Here is a 25,920-nt window from a genome sequence, read left to right as displayed (position 1 = left end):
ATACAAGCAGATAATATATGGATCTCATCCACTGTACGTTCTAAATGAAGATAAGTTAAAGATTAGCTCCGAATATTTAATGATCAAAAATACACCCCTGTAACGTTTCAAATTATACGAATTTCTTTAAACCGAACGCGGAGCCAAATCTAGAAACAAATAATGTCAGTATTGGACACTAGTTTTCAGTAAGATATATTTGCGCTGATGAAAGATTTGCGCTGATGTCTCTTGCGTCAGCAAGAGACACCTGGCGTCAGCAAGAGACACCTGGCGTCAGCAAGAGACACCTGGCGTCAACATGAGACACTTGGCGTCAGCAAGAGACTAGACACCTGGCGTCAACATGAGACACCTGGCGTCAACATGAGACACCTGGCGTCAGCAAGAGACACCTGGCGTCAACATGAGACACCTGGCGTCAGCAAGAGACACCTGGCGTCAATATGAGACACCTGGCGACATCAACATGAGACACCTGGCGACATCAACATGAGACACCTGGCGACAGGAGGACTAAGGGCACCCGGGGGATCGTAAGCCCCTAGCAGGAGCTCGTGGCCGCGTCACACTGTGCCCGGAGTTGAGTTTCTGGTGGATGAAGCCTGAACGATTGATCATCTTTACTGCTGATTAACGCTCAATAACAAATTTAACAATCTGTTTTGGTTCCATAACGGTGACTGAAGACATCACTCAGTAGTTTATTAATGCAGCACGAAACAGAAACAGATGATGGAAGTCAACTCAGAGCGTCCAATAGACTATGATGTGCCGCGGCATTTGTGACGCTAACTTTCCTGGGCTCTGCTAGACCACGACCGAGGAGCTCCCGCCCCATGCAGGTAGATTATCAATGAACAAATCTCTACTAAAATAGTAGGAAGAACTCGAAAATCGCAATTATCAGGACTGTGTATTCATAATTGTCAATCAAAACGAATTATCATTGGGACTAAAAAGTATTAAATTCGGATAAATCAGCTATTAAAGCCCCCGAAATTACCTTCTTCATACTCGGTGTTATGAAAAAAGCGCCGAAACGATGAGGGAGGGAAATTAAAGTTAATGTCCTGTCTGCAATTTATTCGATAATATTCTAACCATGAACATTACTTTGTCCTTCATCTGAGTTCTTATATTACAGTGCTCGGCTAATTGTAATAGAGAGTCGTGTTGTATTGCCACGGAAGAAGAGGGACAACTTCTAAGAACTGATACGAGTGTCGTCCTCTAAAAGCGATACAACCTTCAATAAGGAGGTGACTTAGAGTCAAACCGTAAAGATATCAATCCCTTTAATTTGTTCAAACTGCCTGCAAATGCCCATGAACCAAACTAGGGCACATGGTATAAACATAAGAGAATACACAAATTTTGAGGAGAGGTATCACTAGAAAGGAAAATGGACATCCGATAAAACTACCCCTAGATCCCACTTAATTTTTTACTGAACACGATAATGATCATTGAAGACGAACTTAATAAGAACAACAAGGTATTTCGGCATATTTAAAAAATCATTAAGTACGGAAAATTTCGCAACGGAGAGTGAAAAATCGTCATGTTCAACAAAATTAGGGTAAAAAACAGTAAAGGTCTTACTACATCCTATTTATCTGTAATAGTTTAGTCAAGCCCAAAATATTTTGTACCCGCCTTTGAAAAGTTAGTTTGTAACAAGAAACGATTGAAAGTGTGTAGTTCAATGTAGGGACGGTATCACGCAAAAAAAGCTTTTCGAACATCGTAAAAGAGAGACAACGGTAATTTTCGAGGGTCCAAATTCAGGCTTTAACCCTTCGTCTGACGAGGGTAACTATAGTTAGTAGACCTTAAGAAACGAATAGCACTGTCTACCGTTGATATATCCTTTAACAAAAGGTAAATCGTAACCTGCCAATTGTTGACATGTTACTCTAAATTCACTATGATTGCAACGAGTCTCGAATACCCGACTCTGAGAACCGTAACGAAGGAGATGCCAGAAATGACAAGCACCCATATTAGAGAAAATGCTCCTGAGGAAACGATATTCGCGATAATGGACCGTTGAGAAAAGTGAACCACATTCGCACCGCTGCCACTAAAATATAGCTTTCTGGACGAGTAAAGTGTAAGACTCGATACGTGTAGCATTACTGGTTAGTTCGAAGGGTGACTGCTCTCATTAAACGCGAATACACTTTAGTTGAGTGCGAGGGACGTCGATCACCGATGGGACGCCCAACATTCCAGACTGTTTTTGCGAGAGTAACTGCCGTTGTCAGGACAATGTGATACTACCAAGTTTAACACTTCCTATCACCGAAAACCTATTAATAAATTGCAAATCCTCAAATGAGTGCGTGACAACGGTGTCGCACCACTAACTCTCAAGTGAACGATAATGAGGATCAATTCTCACATCCCCATAATCTCGTAAGATGACATTGATGACTTATTTACAATGATATATCGCACAATGAACTTATACACTACACGAAAAAGCAAGCAAATTTTTCGACAGGCCCAACGTTGATGGTAAAGACAGTCAAGTTATGACAGAAAGACATGCGAGTCGTATTCCTAAAAAGAGGTCTTCAAGCTACTTGAACAGCTGTAAACATTCTCAAAAGCAGAGATCTGGCACCAGGTTCAACGCCAATAGACGAAGGACTGGGGGGCGGTTACAGTCCGGACACCAGACCATATCAACGCTATTACGAGGAGACTTCGCACGATGCTTCTAAGCTATCAAATATTTTTTTAAACTCGTCAATCAAAAAAATTTAAACAAAACAAGCGAATTAGATTCACTTCATGGATAGAGAATTTCAAAGCAAAAATTGTACATCAACAAGTGAAAGAAGAAGAAAAATTAGCGCTGCGCTGCAACAACGAAATGAGGAAAAATATTAAGAGGATGAGGAAGCCAGCCTTGGAGGGACCTTCATCTTGGGAGAACGACACAGCAAATTCATTGCCAAGGAAAACAAAATCAAGTCTGAGAAATTACCAGGAAAAAATTCATAATACCAATCTAATTTTCACCATTTCCCCAACGTTTTCGAGACACCAATTTGCCGAGTTTATATGAATACAAGGCAGAGGCCGTCTACCAGGGCAGCTAAGGAACATGGGTCGATACCACATAATGTAAAATATCTGACAAGGATGAAAAGTCGTCAAATAGGGTGAGCGAAATGTAAACAAAAGAAAACATGTGAAGTGGCGTATCATGAAATATATATTTAACGCACCGATAGCGTCTTGTATCGAGTTTTCCTCAATCTGCATAATATTAAAGCTGGGAAATTTTTAACTAAAAGTAACGGGGTAAAATGGGGATTAATTGGGAAAACGATAATCAAGCGAACAGAACAGGATATGCACACTTAAAACCCACGATGGAGGATCGTACAAAATACATTTCACTCAGAGTCATTACTTTGAGGAGAAATATACAGCGTACCCACGTCTAAATAAATAACAGAATAAATGACGTAGGCAAAGTCGAGTCAATTCGTGTTGACGAGAACCTGTCTCTATTGTAAACCTATGCTGCCCTTGTACACAAGTACACACCCTAATGACGGAGTGCCGCTGTATGCCCTGTCGTAGTAATGTTATACGCCCAATTTGCCTGATACACTTGTACATATAAATGCCGATGTGCCCACTTATTTATCTCTACGAAATATGAGTAGAATGTCCTGAATAATAAAAATGCAAAAAACTACAGGTCTTTAACAAATAAAATAGTCTAATTTGGGACTGCCCGCGGCTAGTTGGTTAATCTTTATCATCGATTATTCTATGCAATAATTCATAACCGAGATAATTTCGGGAATACCTCCATGGCGTGGCTGAGTGGACGAATGTGTGGAGCCTGGACAATCAATATTCCCCCACGCCTCTAGGCCACGGCCATCACCCAACGGTTATCGCCAGGGACTCACAAGAGGCCAATACAAGAGAAGTAGTAAATAGGAGGCCGCGTGGGACATGATCTTGTCTACAGATCGACGTGGTCGTGAGTACGTCGGTCCTGGTAATTTGGACATCGTGATGCTCTTAGAATTTTACTAAACTCTAGAAGCGGCTAACAAACAACCGCGACTGTGGATGAAGAGACCACGAAACAAGAACTGAACAATATACAAACTTAGCGCAACTAACCAGTAATGGCTTTGCATAGAGAAATAGATCGTGTTCATAGGGGAAAGAACCATAAAGAACTTTCATCGAGATTAAACAATGAAGAGGCGAATGTGTGAAAAGGAAGCTGAATATCTTCAAAAATAAATGCAAATTGAAGTCAAAAACTTGGCAAAATTGAAGTGAGCGAAAGCAACCATAGTAGTGTAGTGTAATGGAGTTACTAGATAGCTTCATGCTGCATGATGCTGGCAGAAGAGTATGGTGACAAACGAATGATAAATGATGAAAGACAAGTAAGATAAACAAGTAAAACAATTCAACAGGAATTGCACGAAATCATTATTAAACGCATTTCCTTTAATTTTCATTACAATATGCTATACGCGTCAATAATACCAAACTCAATATTATTATTCTTGAGTAAATACAAATGTGAACTAAAGTTTGATTAATGTGAATAAATGGCAGAAGAAGACGAAGTGGTCACAGGAGTAAAAGTAGCGAAGGATGACATTATGCGGAAGTTAAGCGAGTGATGCAGATGACGGTGATGAAAAGGACGTCTGATCGGCGACAACGACGACACACGTGAACCTCATCGCACAATTTCTTCCCCTGAGAGAGGCGAAAAGTTACGAACTCTTTATCCGGTGTCATCAAGAAACCTCTCAGTTATCATCATTGCAATTACACACACAACTTCAGACGCTATTTTCAGAACGAAACAAGGGACGACGTCAACTAAGCGAGTTGAGGCGTCGCTGCAGAACACCGCCAGAGGATGAGCACGTACATGGTGGTGGTGGTGGTGGTGAAGAGACTTCTAAACAACATACTCTTTCTCGTAAAAAACACGCACACAAAGGCTGCCTCCACGGAAAGGCTATCACGACTCGCCATTGCCACTGTCATCTCCGTCGTACAGATCTGAAACAAAGTACAATCTTGATTACTTGCTACTTAATAGGTTATTTTTCAATCGATTTATTTTGTAATTCATAAACGTTATGATGGACGCACCTCAAGGGCGAGTCTAAGGAGAAAAATATTTGAATTTCATGAATTGAGCTAGAAGTGGCAAATTAAAAAAAAAACAATAAGCAGTGCCCAGTAAGACTGCATCCATGTGGGCACAGAGCTCAGTATGCCGTTGCAATCACAGGAGGAGAGGAGCGCTGCTTGTGCTCGTAGCAGCAATGCATCTTTTTATCAAGATGCATTGCTTTGTTACGTTGATGGACTTTGTATTTACGGCGCCCACAATCATCACGGTCACTAATGCCCATTCGAAACACACCAAGTTAATTTCATGTAAGCAAGCATACTTGTGCGTCCCACACTGTGCAGCCTTGGCGCCACGTTCAAACGTAGTATTAATGGCACGCGTGTTCCGGCTAACGTGCTTCAGGAAGATCAAAATGTATTACATAACGACACTAATTTTATGAGTTTCTCTTCACCTTTCTAAAAGAAAGTATTCAGAACACAAGAAAACGCTGGTTAGGTTTCAACGTAGTTACCAACACGCTAAACGTTTAGTTGCTCACTCAGATTAGCAGTGCATTTCGACCAAGTATTTCCCAGGCTGTTGCATTCACTTCCATGCTGAATACTCATAACCCATCGACTGAATATTTTGGCATATTTGCAGCGGAGCAGATTCGGCGTTCATAACGAAATAGGCACAAAGTTCTTTTCGTGTCGTTGATCATTTTTGCGTCACCGACAGAGCCTTGACTGGATACAATGCAAAAAATAAAGATTTGAGTTGAATTTTTTTAAATGCAGCTACAATAATATGCGTTTAAAAATTACTTTTTAAAGACAACACTTCCAAAGAATCCAGTGTCTCCAATGTTACAAATGTACAATGAATTTCTCATTTAATTTTTAAATTAAAAAATTAGTTTTTAAAATTTTTTTAATATATAAATTTTTTAGTGTATAATTTTTTTCAAAATTATTTATTCTATTAATGATTCATGCATTGCCTCTGACTTCACACAAGTGCGCAAAATTTCAGATCAATCAGACAGGTAAAAGTGTGTCAGATATCAGTTATAAGATTTGTAGCTGACAAAATTAGTTTTTCAATATTTTAATATTGGATTTTTTTCAATCTTTTATTCTGACATTTGGTTCCTGCATTGTCTCCAACTTGACACAAGTGTGCAAAATTTCAGATCGATAGGATAAGTAGAAGTTTATTAAATTTCGATTACAAGATTTGTAGCAGACAGACAGACAGACAGACAGACAAACAAGAAGTGAAGTTAAAGAGAAGTGTTGTAATAATAGAGCGGAATAAAGCGCGCAACGGGAATGGCTATCACGTTATAATTTTTATCTCATCTGCATAGAATAAGTGGCGGTTTTAGCCTGTCTGCAAGACAAATTTTTTAGAGATGACATCTGATCGCACCTCGAGGTTGAGGTTTACAGTTATTAAAACTTGGAGCGATGCTGAAAAGGATGGGTTTGGACTCTTCACTAACTGGGCAGACAGCTTTCTACGTACTGCATGCAGTGCCTTGCCATATAGTTACTCTGCTATGTAGGCTCCACAGCTACAAATCTCTGCTAAGATTTGCAGTTCTCTGCTCAACATTGAGCATGAAATGGGAGTTTCAAAGCAGCAAGAGGAACAACATCACACCTTCTGAGGAGTAGTGTTGTGAACAAGTCTCAATGCAGCTATTAATGCAAAGAGAATTTCCGAGTTATATATTTTTCACAGATTGCGACTTGAACACCCTTCTAACCTGTCTAATGCAATTTAATTGTGCAAGATTCACGAGGGAGAGCAGTTTTATTTTTCTTCCTTGAACTTTGCTTCATTGGTCCTCATCTAGTTTGATTTATTTGAACTCATCATAGCACTATGTTTTAGTTTGATAAATTTGAAATGTACATGTAATTAGTGTAATTCTACACCAGCTCAAAGCATGGTATCACTAAAACAAACGAACTACAGAATTAATGCGGCAAGTATCAGCAAACATAATGAACTTCACTCGAACAATAAGTCGCTGTTCATTCCTTTCACCATTTAAGATAGCATCACAAATAAATGTTTAAAAAATACCATACCGTTTTCATCTTTGAGTCAATGTATTAATTTATTGGGCGTAACTTGTAGCAACTCACTGTCGTCAGAATACTCCTCTTCGTCGTCGTCATCAATATCGTAGTCGTCGTCGTAGAAATCTGCCATGTCGACATTTTCTGTCTCTGGTTTGACTTTGGTTTTGATGCAATAATCTTCTTGTGTAAGCGGCACCACTACGCCGTCATTCTCCGCTTCTTTTCGTGACAGGGAAACCTGTTTCCTGCAAAAATAAATACGCTGAAATCTACCCAATTATGAAAAGTGGACCCTTTGCATACCGAAATAATATTTTACATTCGTCAATAATTATCGTGCCAGATGCCTGCTAATAAAATAGACCGTCAGTAAATAAAGGGTTGAGTGAGTGGCGTAAGAAGACCTGATAATTCTGCCATGATCTCCCATGTGCAATGAAACGACCAGGAGGCAATGATCTATCTGGGCTCCAATCTAACCATCTAGTGGCACCGTAGCACAGTTTGCAATTAGTGTTCTTAGAGGTTATTTATTAAATTAATAAAAATGAGCCTAAAAATGTACCATTCTTATCAAAATTACGGATATTATTATGATCAGTTGACTTAAAGGGTAAAATAGAGTGACTTGTGTTCTCAAACTTATTTCGCACCATGAAATAACATGGGCAACTCTTTTTGAGATTGACATTCTTTGCAGCGGTAACCAAAAATTTTTTGCTTTCTTAATAAGAACAAGTATTGTATATTTACCTGATAATATTCTCATATTCTTTGTCTGATCCTTTGGAGTCTTTGAAGCGCCTATACATGACGGAAGCATCGACGTTGGCGGGGGAGTAGGTGTTGGGCTCGTTCAGTAGAGAGATCACGGACAGCAGCACTGTGCGTACGTTCTGAAACATGGCAGGCACCTTAGCCACACGGTCTATATCATCATCGTCAGTCATGGTATTAGCTGTTTACAATCATCATCGTTATAATTACTCTTCTCGAATCCGGCTGATATTTCCGAAATAGCCTCAAATTGTAATCTGTAACCTAATTATGAGCTGGCCTATAAAGAATCGAAACCGCTATGAGTGAAAGCGCCGTGAGCTGTGAGGGCAACGGTCGCACTGTTCGTTTCAAATTTCCAATGCAGCTGTTAAACGTCCGATAAAATGCACTGCAAGTGTTGAGCGTCCGAGACAACAACAGTAGCTGTCGAGCCACCAAGCAAGGGCCGCGCTTGCGTGCGTTCAGAATACATAATATACCGATATGAATCTTCAAAACGGAGAGGTTTGACCGCGTGTAAGAGTTCTTGTTAAAAGTTGGAACCTGGTGCATCTTGCAATAAATTTGAGAGCATATCTTGTTCAGTTTCGGAGGTTTGTTCGGTGAGCGGAGCCTCTGTTCAACCTGTTGCATTTATGAGCTAATTTCGATAGCGAGCGAAATATCAGCAACGGAAACGTCTCTTCCGTGGTACTTCAGCGTCATTTCTTACAGATGAGGCTTCTAACGAAGCGCCTCCGTGCGTAAACTATAAAAAAATGATCGCGAATCGAACGGTACAGCATAGCTAGATAAATTTTTTGCCCCCAGCTCGGAAGTGGGTAATTTTAGTCAAAACTTACAATTAAAGCCTCAATTTCGATGCGACATAGCAAATTTTTAATATTTCAAACGTAACAAGTGCTTTGACGCTCTCCATTTTCGCCCCCATCATTTTTTAGCGCATTGCGTTGCGTTAAATATAACTAATTAGAGTAATGTAATTGGTATCTAGCAAGTGCCCTTCTCAGAGGCGAGAGAAAACTTATGCATCTTCGAAAAAACTCAATTACCTTGTGGTGCACACAGGAAGTGCTCCTAGTATAAGATAATAATTTTTCTATACTCTTAATTATTTTAAATCCAATTTCTATCGAGATACTTGGCGCTAGGAATAGCCGTTGAGCATTCAGAAGCGGCAACAGTCTCATCGAACGTGACCTTGCTCACATTACGCTTTTAATAATTGACATTTCTGTCCAAACCTAGTTTGCCGTTATCTGACAGATTATTTTCAAGGACTATTTCAGTACCTATTGATCTTGTTAGCTGGAGCAAACCCAGAATCTTGAATCTCTTCTCATAAACTCAGTATTATAATTATACTCGTAGGTTCATAACACTTGTTGATTAATTATATAGTTTGGAGCCCTATATTGTAACATGCCACCAAGTTTGTCAAAGTACTGAATCTCCTGCATGGCGACCCATGTAACCGGCAAGCTTTCCTGGCGTGATATTGGCTAGGTTAGGAAAAAAATTCGCTTCATATACCCTATCACAGATGGTATTCATGGAGATTCTAAGAGATATTCTTTCTTTTAATGTCAAATACTAGAATATTGTATGCTTTCATGAAAATTTTAGACATAATGTTTACATTTTGTTGATGTTTCAGGGCAAGTAAACCCATTAAATATGAAACTTCTTTGATTAAAGTTTTTATCAATATTTTTAGGTTACGTGATCAATAGTAGGGTGCAGAATAAAGTAAGCAACATGCGTTGTCATATTCATTCCGTCAAGTCCGGGTCTGGCGTTCCTTTTGCATCGATTATTTATAGACAGCGCAAGGAGCCACGCATGACAAGAATAATTCATCCGACTATACCATCAAAAATGGTTCAATTTTACAAAAATATACAGAAATGATTTTACCTGAGTGGGATTCCAGCGTTCACAGGGCAGTTCTCCGCTCTGAGGATCGTCGACAGGAGGATGTAAGATGGAGATGCAGAGATCCCCGTTCTCGTAGACGTTGGGGTGCCATACTTTAGTGAGGAACCGCACGCTGGGGGGTGAGTATGGGTAGTCCATGGGGAACCTCATGTGAGCCTGCACAACGAATAAACTTTAGGGTCATAGCTTAACTCGTATAAATTAGCAAATAGCATTCGCAAAAGGGTACCACAATCAATTCACGAGCGCTTCTGAAAAGGGTAGGTACCACAGTCGCTTTTGAAGCTGTGAACGACACGCGATTTAACATTGGCGAACAGCAAGCGATTTCCTGTGCACCGCACATTATTCTGCAAAACATAAGAACATGAGGACAACAGTACCACAAATTCCCTCGGAAAATTATCCTGATACGGTACTTTAATTTAACTTTGATTTTTTCGTTACACTGCAAATTTTCATTACGGCCCACAACAACAAACGCCTAAAAGACATAAGGCGATTTTAAGTCAGAAAGCTCGACGATCGTGACATGAAATATAGTTAGTTAGTTTAGTTTAGTGGCCAAATGTTTACTAGCGCTTCAGCTATTTAGCTATCTCGCACCGAAAGTCAAGATGAACATCACCATAGAGGTGGAAGGTCTCAATTATTCATCACCCACAAGGGGCGGAAGGTCTCAGATGTCCAGCCCGCTGAAGCTGGCTCGAAAGAAGCAGCGTTAGCATCTCAAAGAGACGAAGTGACAAGGAGGGACAGGTGAAAAGCAACAGAAACGAAGACACTCGAACAAGAGGTCGCTTACACGGGACATCGGCCGCCCGCACGAGAGACAAAGAAGGGAAATGTAAGGAATCCTACCTAGATAATAACTTAACCCCACAACTGAGACCTACAGTCAGACACCGCGAGCTCAGCGGTGGGGCGCTCAGGAACAATCCCCCTAGGAACGCGAAATCCCATAGAACTTCTGACGACCACAGACATCCGTCAGAAGTCCTCCCTGAGGGGGACATGAAATATAGTCGAAAAATAACGTCATTCCAGTCGCCATCGCCTTCAAAAGAGCTTGATGAAGTTTTAAGTGAAGAATGGGTTAAAATTCCTTTGGAAATAATCAATACTTGTAAGAATTGAGGCTGTAATTGCCGCAAAAGGTGGACCTAAACCATACTAAAATATGTTTTGCGGATTTCTCAGGTGTTTAATCCCTGTATACGGTATGCTTTGCCTAGGCCACGGTGAGGCCGAAGATTTGAGGGTCGGGTGGCTGATGGGCGTCAGTTACGCTCTATCGCGAAGGCATTCTCGAGGTTCAAATAATTCATTTATATCATACAATTAGGAATCAGAGAATCAGGGATGATAGATCAAGGTATAGTCAATTGTGCCAAAGTAATTTTCTTTTATTCATTCTCTCTTTACATTTTTACAGCAAAAATACAAAGATAATTGCGAATTGAGAAACAAGTTATTCCTGATGTTCTCATAATATCGTCTTGAAAATTTAAAAAGTCAAAAATCCCTTTTTGGCCATGATATTGGTGCCGCGAATACGGCGGTCACAACAACTGTGAGCGCAAGAATTGCATGCCCTCTCATATGAAGGACTGAATGCATAACGGGACGACTGCCAGCCGTCAAGTGTAATGTGCCAGTCACGCAGTCACATGACAAGCATTAAAGCTTCTACCACTTGAGTGAAGCGAGGGCAGTGATGACGGCACAGCGAAGATGCGCATGCGTATTGATCAGCACGTGCGCTGCTGAAAACCTGGTGATGCGTACTGGTCAAGTCACGCATCCTGGAGGTCAGGTCACGCGTATTGGAGGTCAGGTCAAGCGTATTGGAGGTCAGGTCAAGCGTATTGGAGGACCGGTCACGCGTATTGGAGGTCAGGTCACGCGTATTGGAAGTCAGGTCACGCGTATTGGAGGTCAGGTCACGCGTATTGGAGGTCAGGTCACGCGTATTGGAGGTCAGGTCACGCGTATTGAAGGTCAGGTCACGCGTATTGGAGGTCAGGTCACGCGTATTGGAGGTCAGGTCACGAGTTCTGATGGTCAAATCGCGCGTACTGAAGGCCATGTCACGCTTACTGCAGGACACATTACGAGCGCTGTAGTTCAGGTTTATTGAGGTCAGTGTGTCACAAATTACACGCAAACATGCCTGCGCGTCAAAGAAGCCCGCGTTTAAGCATATCTACCATACCTACCATGGAAGAGCGCAATTGAATCGCTCAGGAATTAAATCCATATAATCTCTGTGTGGATAGTGATGGTAGAAAAAATGCCAGTTGCACCCGATAAACTACGCAACCTTAGAAATAAATGAGTTTGCATAAATAAATTCCCTTCTCGTGATGCTCAATTGCTCATTAATGTGCGTGTCTCGAGTTAAGTTCTGTATTCAAAAATCAGTGGCGAGATATACTGTAACAACGCTGTAGTCTAACGGAACTTAGCAGCTACACTATCATGAGTATTGACGGCAAATTCTTGCGTCGAAAAAAAAAATCTCAGTTAATATTAACTTGATCCGAGTTTGCTAATAAATTAAAAGCGGAACTAAAAAAGAATGCAGGATAGAACAGAAGGAGCGAATGCATTAGGAAGTGAAAACAGATACATACGTGAGTGCCGTGGAAGTGGCACGAGGTCAGGCAATTGTTGCACCCTCTGCATTGAAACTAAGCTGTCAAGAGGTAACGTCGACTGCATTGCATCGCAGTAATATCCTTAGAGTGACTCGAGAACGTGACGAAATTTTAATCGCCAGCTTATGCTAGACCTCTTTAAAGCAGGACTCCTCATGCGAGGGTAGCATGGAAACGTAATTTGAAGAGGTGCATATGAACAACCAAGTCAGTGGACGCGATGTAATCAAGCCAGCGGCCCAAAGTAATGGAACTGAGAACCCACCACCCATGCAGCACACATCACACATGCAGCACACACCACCCATGCAGCACACACCACCCATGCAGCACACACATCACACACCACCCATGCAGCACACACCACCCATGCAGCACACACCACCCATGCAACACACACCACCCATGCAGCACACACCACCCAGGCAGCACACACCACCAGATAAACATACGCCGCGTTTACGTTGACGCTATACGCTTTTCCGATACCGCAACGCTATTGGGGCCATCACTTTCACTGCCTCCAACACGAGCACAAGCGGCCATAGCACAACTCGCCTCGACATTACCACCTCTCACTCAAACGTACTCTACTAAGCCATGAGCAGAGAGATATTGGGCCTAGAAAGTTTTCTGGCGCCTCAGAATAATATTAATCACTGCAACGTACTCTACTAAGCAATGAACGGCGCATGAAGTGTTTGCTGGTGCCCCACATGAACTAATCTTATTCACTCCAACGTGCTTTACTACAAGCCATGAGATAGTTCAACACAAAATAAGCTAAATCAACACATGATAACTGTTTGAACATTGCAGACTATTAACCTTACCAAGCTTACGATGTCAAAGACGCGTAATTGTTCAGCGCGTCTCACGCGTGGGCTTTGCGATGACTAAGCAGTGCCACGAAAAATGCTACGCTGAGCAGCGTAAAGTGGAAAACGTTTTAAAGAACTATAATTTCAGTGTAGATGCTATGTGTACTGGGACTGAGTATAAAAAAAATCTTCATTGCAATAAAAGAACATTTTCGTAAGTTCGAGCTTCATGATCTTAGAACTAGGTAAGAAACTTAAATTGATTCAAATTTCTCGAGAAATAATTTCTACTCTTTTTAGCGCATTTTCTCATTTATGGAAAAAATGCACTATTGTGCATTTGCACTATTGTCTATTTGCACTAAAATGCACTATTGTCCGTCCGTCCGTGACTTCACGTTTTCGTCGACGAGAAAATGCGCCCTCTGTCACTCACTGCAGTGGGTACTGAGTAATATTTTTTAGGAGAGTACTGTGATTAAAAGTAAGAGAAAGAAACTTCCAAACGCATATAATTCGTGAAAACTCGTCTCGAAAATTCGACTGCGTTCCACGACGAAAGTTGCGAGACCCATACGGTCTACAGGCATTTGAATGGGAAAAATACGAGCACCAGAAAACGGCCAGAGCGAGACCTCACGGTCAGCACAATGAGCTCAAGGCGGACGCTTAGCCGGCATCTTATTACTATAGTAATTATCATTCTACCAAGAGATTATCGTGACGTCTGGTACAAAACTTCAAGAGCACGTTACAAAAAAATTGAATACTATAAAAAGTATGAGGGTGAACAAAAAGCGAGACGCAAAAAATAAAATGAGCGAATAAATAAAACCGGTGGCTACAGAACAATCTCCGATAACCCGACAGTAAGAATTCTTGACCGAGCTAAAGCTAAACTTCATCTGTCGCAGCCTATGGTAAGTAGCGTGAGACCACCCCGGTAATATCTCGCCGATTCAAATACATGTATGAGCGCAGGTATTGAAATAACTACATGACCGATGCGCAGAAGGTACCAAGGTTTTTTATCGTTAGAAGTGTGGTTCGCTGGGTAGGTAGAAAAACAGGGAATGGCCCTTTCAGAACGAACAACATAAGCTGAAACTTGGAGACACTGGCAGCAGTTAAAGTATTTAAAGTAAATGAAATGATATTAGGAGAGGCGACAGCGGAAACTGAAATAACGGAATTTAGGATCAGTGGTGCGGAAGGGAGCCAAGTTAGTTACAAACGCTCAAAAAAGAGAAACAGGGAGAGAAATGAATGCATAAAAGGAATGCAATAATTTATGATACAAAAAACACAAAACAACGAGAAAAAAACATCTAAAATAAACAATGCAGACACACACATTTAAGAATAACGACAACAGCATGGCAATGATGACGAATGCAGGAAACGGAGCAGCAACGGCACAATGAACGAATCGAGCAGCTGGAGATAGCAAGCGGCGGACTACATGTGAGGAAATAGAGCTCGTACTCAGCGTTACATTTCCGGTGCCTTGACGCACAAAGGAAACCAACTACCTTGTGAATCCCAAGTTGGTTGAAAGTTACTCTCGTTACCAGGACTTAAGGAAAGAATAGCATTAGTGACGCCTAAAGTATTCGTTAACTAACGGTTAACCCTTTACCTACTAAAAGTTGCAAAAGTATCAACAGGTACGAATAGAATTGAGAAAAGCTTACGTATCCATATTCAAATAATTACAAATACAATGTAATCAGGTACCTGCGTAAAATAAGACACTTTTCTCTGTTTAACCTAAGCTACATAAGAGGCTAAAATAACCAAGATGCGGGCAAATCAAAAGGAAAGCCCAGGAGCGAATGCAATGAAGGATGAACAGATGTGAGCCACTGCGTCGCTATGAGTGAGATGATGTTCCTATAGGATGCAGTTAAACCCAAACTTTTCCCCCTGTAACTAGATTAAGAACCTCAATATTGCCTCTTACTAAAATCATTGCTATTTGAGACTTTATTCAAACATTCACCCTTACATTACGTCCCGGAAATATACATATAAGTTATCCACAAGGGGCAATTTACGTAATTTAATTTGCCCCCTAGTTTGGGAGCCACAGACCCCCAGGTGACGCACAAGTTCCCTGAACGCGGGCAAGACGCGCGGTGTGTGTGTACTGAGAAATGAGAATCGACACGTGGCTGTTCTCGGCCATGAGTGAGTAAGCAGCGGTCGTACAACTGCGTCAGCTTGCTCTTTGTTACCACCACAACAACAACGTCAGAGGAGAAGGTAAAAGTCACCAAAAAAACAAGTTTGCTCGCGAAAGATAACAATTTAAAGATATAAAATTATTGGCGAAAGATAACAATTTAAAGATATAAAATTATTGTATTTCCATAAGACTGGACGAAAAAGATGAGAACCCAGGACGGAAAAAATTGAGATCCGTGCACAGGCCCTGCAGCAACATTGTACTGTTGTTCCTCTTTCATATATCCATTGAAATACAGTATGGTACGTCAGTAATGGCGGTAGAAGGCTCGGTTAGATCCTTCGTCTTGATTTATTCGATCGTGATCAAATGAGGAAAACCATATTCACAATAATTTGGTGATTTCGAATAAACTCCTCAGCGCCGCATTCAATTGAGTAAATCAGACACAATGGCCCACAGAAGCTTTGACAGGAGCAGAGACAGTTGCTTAGGGTTAACGAAATGCTAAAGCCTGAATCTTCCGTTTTCGATTGGCAGGTTTGAGGTAGAGGTGGAGTTTCATTGCAAGCTGGATTTACTACATCGCATAGTTACGAACATCAGGCACCAGGACCTTGCAAGAGTTACGAACACCAGACTTCGGGCAGGAACTGAGACAAACAGTGGAAGACGTGGCGACTTCCGTGTCGGTGCTTCCTATAGCTTCTTGCTCAGAAATACGTACGGGGACTGCAAGGTCAACGCATATTATTAGTTTACGATTGTCGTCTGCTGTCAGTAGATGACATAATTAATTACAGACGAGTGATTGGCCAAGTCCTACTAATTTCGAATCATTTGGCCTCCGAAGATCAAGTCACAGTTGTGAGTCACCATCGCTATCGTAGCGAGCGCACCTAATCTCACCACTGAACAATTAACGGTGGTGCAATACGCCGATCATTCACTAGATGCCACCCAGTAACCTATACGTCATATAGTCAGCTGAATGTCGACACTCCAGTACAAAAATACGCATCATTTAGAAAATTCAACGGCTGAAGATGCGGCAGCGAATTTAGTCGTAGTCAGATGAAGGCCAGCCAACGCGACAGCAGCAGTGTGAGCGGAGTGTTTCACTGCGCTCACTATCTAGCGGTGCATAGCCCTTTGGGCTGCTTCAGCGCTTTGATCAGTTCCATTTTAACCTGAGCGAGAGATCGCGAGTTAGCACAAAATCCTTGAAAGGTACCGCACTACTCTGATCGCACGCAGTACTCATGAGAGCAATGCAAGGTGCTGTAGTACTGCACGGACACAACGACGATGTACAGAGTACAACATGGCGCAGGCAAGAGCCCATCATTATTCATGCGTCGAACGCATCTAAGTAAGAGAACGCATCTCAAGAATTATGAGGAAGTGCAGCCCCAATTCAGTTCGCTGCCGGGGCAAGAGCAAGCGCGGGAAGACAAGCTTTGGGCCGCTACCAGGAGCAAATGCATCAAAATCTTACAGTGACTATAGATACAGCGACTTAATACAGTGACTTAATAATTCAAGAGGTACAACGTACGTCCTTTCAACGTATTCACGTGGACGCAAGACGTAGTTAACGAAATAGTAACATAGAGACGTTATGTAGTTTCACTGCTTAGTTCGATGTCTGCAGAATGCATGCCTACACAGTAACTTCAAGCACCTTCCACTTAAAACAATTAAAATCCTCCTAAAATCTAAGAAGACGGTTAGACATGAAAATAACAGGAGTGCGAGTTACAAACCTTCGGGGGGAGTGAGCGACAGGATTTCCGCGTATGACAAAACAAAGGCTAAATGCTACGGACACGCACAAACGCACGCACTCGGTAGCCGTAATCCGTTGCTCCGTTTATCTAGCGTTAGGAGAAGTTAGTTCCTGCACAGCCCAGCACGCGTTACAGTACTCATCGCAGGTGTCAACGTCTTTCATGGTCACCATGTGTGCGATACACATGCTCCCATTTGCATCAAATGACAATCATCAACGGTATATCAAGCTCAAGGTTGCGCATAAAACGACATCATTTAGCCACAATAATCAACTGTATTTTTGGTCAAAATTGTTGGTCAATATCTAAACGTTAATACACGTATAATGCAATGCCATCGTAGCAGCCCTTCAATTGTAGCACAGGATCGATTTTGACATAACACATCGGCAGCAGCAGCGACGACGGATAAGCTACAAGATCGATATGCGCATAGCGCAGCCAGGGGCTGCTCAGCTGATGTTTTCACGCAATCGATGCGCCGCGGCTGGAGCAATAGCGACCAGAAATTGATGTCGGCCTTGTCCCTCCACTAAGTATGAATATTTACATGGATTTACGATGAAGAATGAGGTTTTTATGAAACCACGAGCGTAGTTCATTTATGGGAAAATTTTAAAAATAATAGTCATACATAATGTTGTATTTAGACGAACGTGAACATTTTTTCTCTTTACAGTAATTATAAATCTTAGAGGAATATTGAACAGCCTCACATACTTGTTATACGGGTGAAGACATGCTCGCTTCTGAGAACACTAGCATTCCAAGTACTAGGCAATAATTCAGGCGCGGCACATACCTCACTTCTTGCACTCGGGAGCTAAAATTTCGCAAGCGGCGAAAAGCCACGAAAGGAGAACTCGTGCAGTGGCTCATAGGCATGTCAATGGTGACACACATCATCGGGCGGATGGGGAAGAGGAAGTTGCATTAGATTAGATACAGAATTTGTGAGCGTGGAATTAACCGTTGATAAGAGACAGCGAGTAAACAAGTATGAATTAAAGGGTTATATAAGACAATAAGATAGAGCCTTGAATGATTATAGTCAAGTGGAGAGGACAGAACAGCTTTTTTAATAAAGTTTTGGTGCCAATGACGTCCAACTGCCGTTGTGGATGCAATATATCAATGCTACTGGTATATTATTTGAAGGATAGCTCGTCAAGTAACCTTTCTGTCAAATAAGAATTAATTCGCTTAATAGAGATGACACATATTTGTCATGTTCCTGAAGATCGTTTGAGTGATGCACGTTTGATACTTGAAACAAGATAGGTGCATGCAGCTAATGTATATATACCACCTAGCCATGCTCACTTCTCGTGTATAGAACGGCATTTAATTCAACTGACGTCATACATGAGCTCCGTCAGCTTCCCAGTATCTCGGAGCTGTTCAAACTACGGTCGATATCTCGCCTCGCCGAGGTTGATGACCTTAATGAAAACGCATCACTTGTTTGGCCCTAACTTTGTATAATGCCCACTTTTTTTTAAATATCCGAAATGAATTCGTGCTTTGTTTTACCTACCCATAATATATTCTGAAGTTCTCGCTTTTCAACGCTATCATTGATGCACCATGTCATGTGACCATTTCCTAGTGGACTCGGAAGATTGAGTCGCCAAAGCCAGAAATTCGATAACTCCCGACTGTTGGAAGTCTTGTGCGCACTTGAAGCTAAAACGAGCAAGGTTCGATCCGCATTATAGTTTTTTCGAAAATAAGATAGCTGCCAACTAGATCGTATTTTGATTATTACCAGCTGTAAAATGTCAATAGTGTATCGCATCCAGGCAGCAGGAGTTAATTTTTCTCGCACTAGAAATTATTTGACATAAAAATATACTTCACGTCAATCGAGTTCAAGGTTGTGTACAGACCCGTGTCGCATTGGTGCCACCTTGACCCAGTCACTGAACTACATGCAATACACAAACTACAGACTACAATCGTCAATTTGACAGCATTCTAAGCATAATGTGTTCTGCTTAAGATTGGGTTCTGCAGCTACTGTATTAACTTGGCTAACATTTAGAATTTCGAAGTAGGTAGAGTTATCAGCTAAGTAATAATATAATAAGTAATAAAAAAATAGTAAATATAGCTTAGTAAACAATAATTTTGAAGTAGGCAGTTATCAGCCTATTTTCTGAATTCAAAGAAAAATCCAGGAGTCAAATTAGGTACATAAACAACGCAATCACCTTGTAATCACTTGATTAAATGAATCGTCTCTCACACCCATTAAAACACAATAAACATCCATAAAACCAAAATATCCATTCCAACTAAAGAATAGATACACTAGTAGTGAAGCCACGGTACAAACCGCAACTATCAAGAGACGCGGACCAGCAGAGTTTGCGCGAGATCCACAAGCGTGCAGAACACGAAGGAAGGCGACAGCGGCGACTGCAGGTTGTAAATAAGGAAACTAGGTTAAGGTCGGGTCACCGCGGCACGCTTGCCTTTCCTTCAAGTCGGAACGCACTCAATTCCCAGTTTGAGGAAAGAGACAAGAAATAACGAAACTAGCGTGTTCATCGTGCTTCCAACGAATAAAGATACATGCTGTAAACGTTCAACAAAGAATAAGACGAGAGCGTAGGAATGTTCACGTTAAATGAAAACATCATGTAAATATCGAAATTATCATTAGCAGATTGCATAAAAAGTACGCCACAAACTAATTCAGACCGACGAGGTAAGAGTGACGACGCGGCAACCCAAGTGAAGTGACCAGAACGTGTACCGTCATCTATTTCAACATAAAAAGCTCAAACTTGAAAAAGAAACCTTTATGCAATGAGCTCCCCTTATTCCGCCACAAAGATTCTGAGGAGCGTTAAAATTACCCAGTGGATGTGCAAACCAAGGCTAAATGACACTAGAATAATTCGAGAGGTACTTGCGCTCACGAGTTTATCGTTGCATGGATTGAACCTTCAGGTTTATGAATAACAGAGTTTTTTATCTCAATTCAACTGAAACCAAATTTACTCTCCACTCAGTACGCATAGACACTAATTTACAAACCTTGGGTTAGGTTCAGACAACGAAAGTTCTATGATGAGCGATTGAGCGTACCTTCCAAACTATGAAAACGTAAGCCCGATCCATCAGTATCAGCCTTTTGCTCGAACCCCTGCGGGTGTGATCGAAAGCCGTTTGTTATGTGGAGAGTCGTCGGATTCCAAAAGTTCGGGAGGTTAAAATTTTGATATGGAATATAATTATGGTGACATATACAGTTCGATAGATTTAGATCTCAGGCCAAAGAATGGCTCTGATTGTATGTCGATCCACTGATATCGTCTTATTAAAACTGAACTTGAGGAACCTCAGCGTTTGGCTCGCTGACATCGTAACCTTATTGAATAGAAGAACGATCGATAGTGAAGGCCTGTTGTGGCAGCGATGAACCGGAAAATATAAATTACTTCGTAAAAAGATAGATGTGAAAGTTAAAGCACAGGGCTGAACTAATGAAGCGAAAGAGTGGTGCATAGGTGGTGCATAGGTGCATACCAAAAGGTGGAAAGAATATAAAAATAATTTATAATAATATACTCAGAATTATGCTCCTATAAACCGATAATTATCGACAATGATAGTTAGTAATTAGCTCGCTGAAATCTGAATCATTAAGTAATTTTCCATCGTGGCATTTGCAAGTATGTTTGGATGTAAATTTTTTGGAATTAAAAGAGAAGGTTCAACGCATTTGATCTTCCAGAGTACATACAGTATTATTATACACATTCCCCAACATGGTGTCAAATATGTCAACGGATACATAAACTGTACTCAATTTTATACGTTTAAGGGCAAAACGAGACAAACATCGATCAGTTTAAATATAGAAAAAAATATGAGGCAGTGAAGGCCCTGAGGCAGGGAATATTAGCGAGCCTTGCGACTGGAAGAATTATCTGGAGGTTCTGGCAATAACTAGACGAACAGTGATTACCAGTCAATGTGATCTGATAAGAACGGTATCCATGATACTAGGACTAACGTACCACTTTAGCCAATTTCACAAACGAGCACGTTTGAAGATTGAGTAAAATTTGTTCTTATTTGTGAAATTTGTTCTCTCTTATTTATTCTTTAACCCCGTATTGTAAGCAAAACAAAGCAAAACGGAGCAAAGCTCGACCACGGCCGCGCTGCGAAGGTTGAAGGCTGCCTGTCCTTGCGATGTAGCGGCGCTCGAAGGTTAGGCAAGGAGCGATGCCTCGTCCATGACGCGCCTCATATTCTAGGCTGACTGGCGCAGCACGCGTCTTGCTAGTACAACACACATTTATGAGTCTATAGGTTTGATTAGTAGAACAACAATGTATTTTGGGGAGCATTATCAATATTTAAGACAATTGTCAAGTGAAAGTACCTAGTCCCTTACTCGTGGTTTAGTTGAAGAAGAACGAAACTGATTTAGAAACGCTGACTTCTTACAAAAATGTGGACAAAATTATTACATTAAGACAGACCGATAGTAATGCGTCTTTTAGAGATACAGAACTCGATCATTTTAGTGGGAAAAAATATATTACTATTCTCGCGTTACTGCATTACAATTACCGTATACTGTTATGTTAACATTGATGTTTCTATAAAGGTTATGCGTAGTGTTTTGTTTTTACAACACACTACGTATCAGAGTAACGTTCGTCAGATATCAAGCAAACCACACTACCTAACCTTGACACACACGCACACATGAACAACACACACTCACGTGAAGAACAAACTCTCACATGAAGAACACGCGCACGCTTGAACTACGCTTATATGAAGAACTAACTCTCACATTAAGAACACATGAACAACAGACACACATAAATACACGCACACATGAACAACAGACGTACACATAAACACACGCACACATGTAGAGCACACGTTCACATGAACCACACACGAACGCCTTATCATAACACTAGCGCACAACCCAAACAGGAACACACTAATAGGTGACCATGGTCCCAATTCCCGAAAATAAATTCGGCTGATTGAAAGTGATAGATTGGTGGTGCATTCAGATTTGAATCATATCATGCGGTGGTTAGGGAGATGAGAACGCAGCATTGTCTGTGATTGGCCATTGAATATGCAAGATGTTCTTATTCCAGAATCTAGACAACAAAAACGTGGCAAGGCAATTAATCTTGTTGTCACATACAATCGTTCTAACAAAAATGACTTGCAATGGTAATCCCGTCATAAGATTACATCATTATGGGTCGTCCGAGTAACAACAATCAATACCAAGCTCCGCAAATGATCCAAATTGCGCATTACAAACCACCTGTTAAGCCGCTGATAATTTGGAACGTTGTAGCAGGGAATACCTGTGACGAGACTGCAAGCGAACATAGGCCAGTGAGGCTCCCTTACTAAAGCTGATATGCTCGAGCTGCCCAGCTGATGTGAGGCATGTCGTTGCTGCGCACTACCGCGTTGTTTAGCACAGCAACTATACTTCAGAGTAACGCAATGTAAAGATTATCGAGACTCTGCAGCAAGAGCAAAGAACTCCAAAAACTGAGCGCGAGCGAAAAAAATAAGCTATTAGTGTTTGCCAGACAGTTAATGCACTTACACAAGAAGTGAGTGCGCGGGGACTACACGCTATCAAGATGCGTACACGTGCCCAAAACAATGAGGAACACGGCACCCTGCAACCGAAGGCCAGGTAATCTAAAAATAAATTCCAGTGATCATCAATGACGGCTGATCACAAATCTAGACTCATCAAAACGGTCAGTGATTGACTAACAGGGTTTGTTAATTACAGCGAGCTAATGTTCGGGAATATATCCAAACAAAATTTTTAATTGTACTTCTGAAAGTGGAACAAACATAGGTGATAATGCACATCAATCTGTATTTGCTTGGAGGGGAATCAGGATTGAAATAGAGGATTATGTGACATAAAAACGTGCCAGAAAAGAAGCGAAATAAATTAGAGAACAAATTGACACTTTAGCACGTGTGACGCCATGCATGCCCCTGACCTTGAATGGGCTATCAGGGGACAAATGCGTTTAGAAACAATATATAAGCAACACGTGCTCTCAATAAGAAGTAAATGATCAACAGTCAGGTGCCTGGTGTGCGCAGGTAAGAAGAGAAGGCAGCAGGGATGTGTCAGTGGACAAGCAGGAAGGAAGAATGTTCGTTGCACAGCTGCGACGGAGGTCACAACTCCTGTACTTCATTTCCTGCCATCGAATTTGACAAGAAATTGGCCATGGATTAATTCTTTGAATCATGATAATGAAAATTTAATCAATTCCAAGTTTAAAAGAATTATTGTAATTAAATAAATTCAATGACGTACTACGAAACGGTGTAGCAATCGATTAACTCAGACCATTTGAGACATGACTTGCCTAAGATGATCCTCATCAAGCTGATGAGGTTTACAATCATAAAAATTCATGCATTGTTGCAAAAGCAGTGCAATGAACACAGGCAAGATGAAACTATAAAAAATAGCGGCATATGCAGGCAGCCAGGCACCTATCTCCAATATATATAAATATATATAGTTGTAAACACAAATGGAACTAATTGAACAACAGTCCAAGCTTAACATTGCAAGATAAATTGATTAATACTTTATCTACTGATAGAAGAACCAGTTTTTGTACTTTTATAACAACAATATGACAGTATTTCTAGTGGCTTAACATATGAATGAAGAAAATAAAAGCATGAGACCCCAAATAAACTGAGCTTATCAATGCATGAAGGGAGCTTATCTGATGATCCTGGGATTATGGTGACATCAAGCAATTAGAATGATTGTCTCTGGCAAACTGATTTTCATGCATTTATATTATGATAAATAAGTTTATAACAAGACAAATTGTTCCAACTCCTCAAACGCAGCATAATCAAAAAACCTACAGTTAGCAAGGTTATGATGGCAAACCAGTTCCAGCATGAAAGTAATCAAGTCTTACAATCTACAAAGGGAAGATTCTTTAATAATAATATGAGCTTCTTACATTCATTATCCAATCAAAACTCAGGTTATATTCACATGAAACAAGCCAGATCTCATTGATGTAATAAATTTGGGCATAGCTCTCTCTGATCATGCATCAAATTTTGAACAGCCATACATTTACTGATTACAGCTTGCATAACCAATATTCTTCATTTATTATTTGACAACATTGACCCCAGATTCCAATAAGTGTTCCTATGATGGTAAATAAATTTTCACATGATATTAAATTATTAAAAGCATTAAGAAACATAAGAAGGTATAGAGGTAAAATTTAGTGAAAAAAAACTCATACTAGCAACTACTTATAACTTAATACCATCACATCATAAAACTTTTATGAATGCAGGGGGAGCTGGACAAAAAAGACTCATCTTTAATAGTCTTTTACCTACAGAAATAAAGTATGCCATGTTACTAAAAAATCAAGATTAAGGAAAACTACCAGTTTATTTCAGGGTGACTTTCAATGTCCCTTGATAGGGTTATTCCAAGTTAATCATTTCACAGCATAGAGACAAACATTACTATTTACTAGTACCATACATACCTTGAAATATCCACCTTGATAGAGGGTGTCAGGAGGTCCATATATAGCAACCTCCCACTCAAATAAATTGTCATCATTAAGGAGTTTGACACTGAATCCTTCAACAGGTTCCTCCTGCAGACTTCTATACTCAAGACTGAGTGCCCGCACGGCACTGCTTGATGGCATGGAGGCCATTCTATCCAAGCAAGACTGTTACACTTCACAAACTTGGATCACACAATGTAGGTAAATATACTATCACTAGATTGGTGAGTCTTTTCTCACTGTTCCAATTGATGTCACAACACAAGAACTAAAAAATTGTACTGTAAACCAAATAAACAAATAAAATGAAGGTTTGATATTATTCCTTTCAAATAATATGAAATTTAACTTTGTACAAATGAGCTTATCAAATAATTAAAAATTTTATATGTTTCCACCAAGGTTCAGGCACAAGAAAAAATTTCTGCAGGAGAAATAATACATTTTTAGTTGTGAAAAGTTCATTTACCAAATTCCTTCCCAAAAATATAAATAAGAAGAGGTGATCACATATAGAGAAATGCTGAAGCTAATACACATATGTTGAGGTGTAACTTGACTTTTAGTGCATTCAGTGCATTTAATATATCTAAGATGTATGTATGTATATGATATATCACATGTGTAAAACATCAATGAGACCAGCCATTCTAGATGTCATACAAAAATATAAAATAGGTACGTAGTTAAGTCTGCTCACTGATTAAAGGTTTAAGCAAAATATCTACTGTTTCTCAAATATACTATTCATAATCTGCAAAGTTAACTAGGATAACTGTCAATAATTCCACAAATTGCTAATCTTTCAGAGAGCATGGTTGTTTCACAGATGAATTTCGATTAGCATTTGATTTTCAAAAAACTTGTTGCAATTATACATAACGGTTGGAAAATTAACTCAAATGA

General features: G+C 40.5%; 1 protein-coding gene across 1 annotated transcript; it reads right to left on the bottom strand.

The window, feature by feature from the left end:
- Positions 1 to 1,071: 1,071 nt before the first annotated feature.
- On the bottom strand, positions 1,072 to 25,331 carry LOC108664730 (ubiquitin-conjugating enzyme E2 R2). Its single transcript, XM_018151404.1, has 5 exons — positions 24,988 to 25,331; positions 9,925 to 10,101; positions 7,981 to 8,123; positions 7,291 to 7,472; positions 1,072 to 5,070 (listed from the first exon to the last, which is right to left on the bottom strand). The coding sequence occupies exons 1-5, from the start codon at positions 25,162 to 25,164 to the stop codon at positions 5,030 to 5,032; spliced, it is 720 nt and encodes a 239-aa protein (XP_018006893.1). The 5' UTR covers positions 25,165 to 25,331; the 3' UTR covers positions 1,072 to 5,029.
- Positions 25,332 to 25,920: the final 589 nt, after the last annotated feature.

This window comes from Hyalella azteca, unplaced genomic scaffold (genome assembly GCF_000764305.2).
Source record: "Hyalella azteca isolate HAZT.00-mixed unplaced genomic scaffold, Hazt_2.0.2 contig13709, whole genome shotgun sequence".
Taxonomy (NCBI): domain Eukaryota; kingdom Metazoa; phylum Arthropoda; class Malacostraca; order Amphipoda; family Hyalellidae; genus Hyalella; species Hyalella azteca.
Note: the sequence above shows the minus strand (reverse complement) of the source record. Positions and strands in the feature narration are given on the sequence as shown.

Excerpts from the sequence above, each read along its gene's own strand:
- LOC108664730 (XM_018151404.1), bottom strand. The coding sequence starts at position 25,164 with ATGGCCTCCATGCCATCAAGCAGTGCCGTGCGGGCACTCAGTCTTGAG. Across the intron at positions 10,102-24,987 it reads ATCAAGGTGGATATTTCAAG|GCTCACATGAGGTTCCCCAT; the intron begins GTATGTATGGTA and ends TTCGTTGTGCAG. Across the intron at positions 8,124-9,924 it reads AACGCTGGAATCCCACTCAG|AACGTACGCACAGTGCTGCT; the intron begins GTAAAATCATTT and ends GCCATGTTTCAG.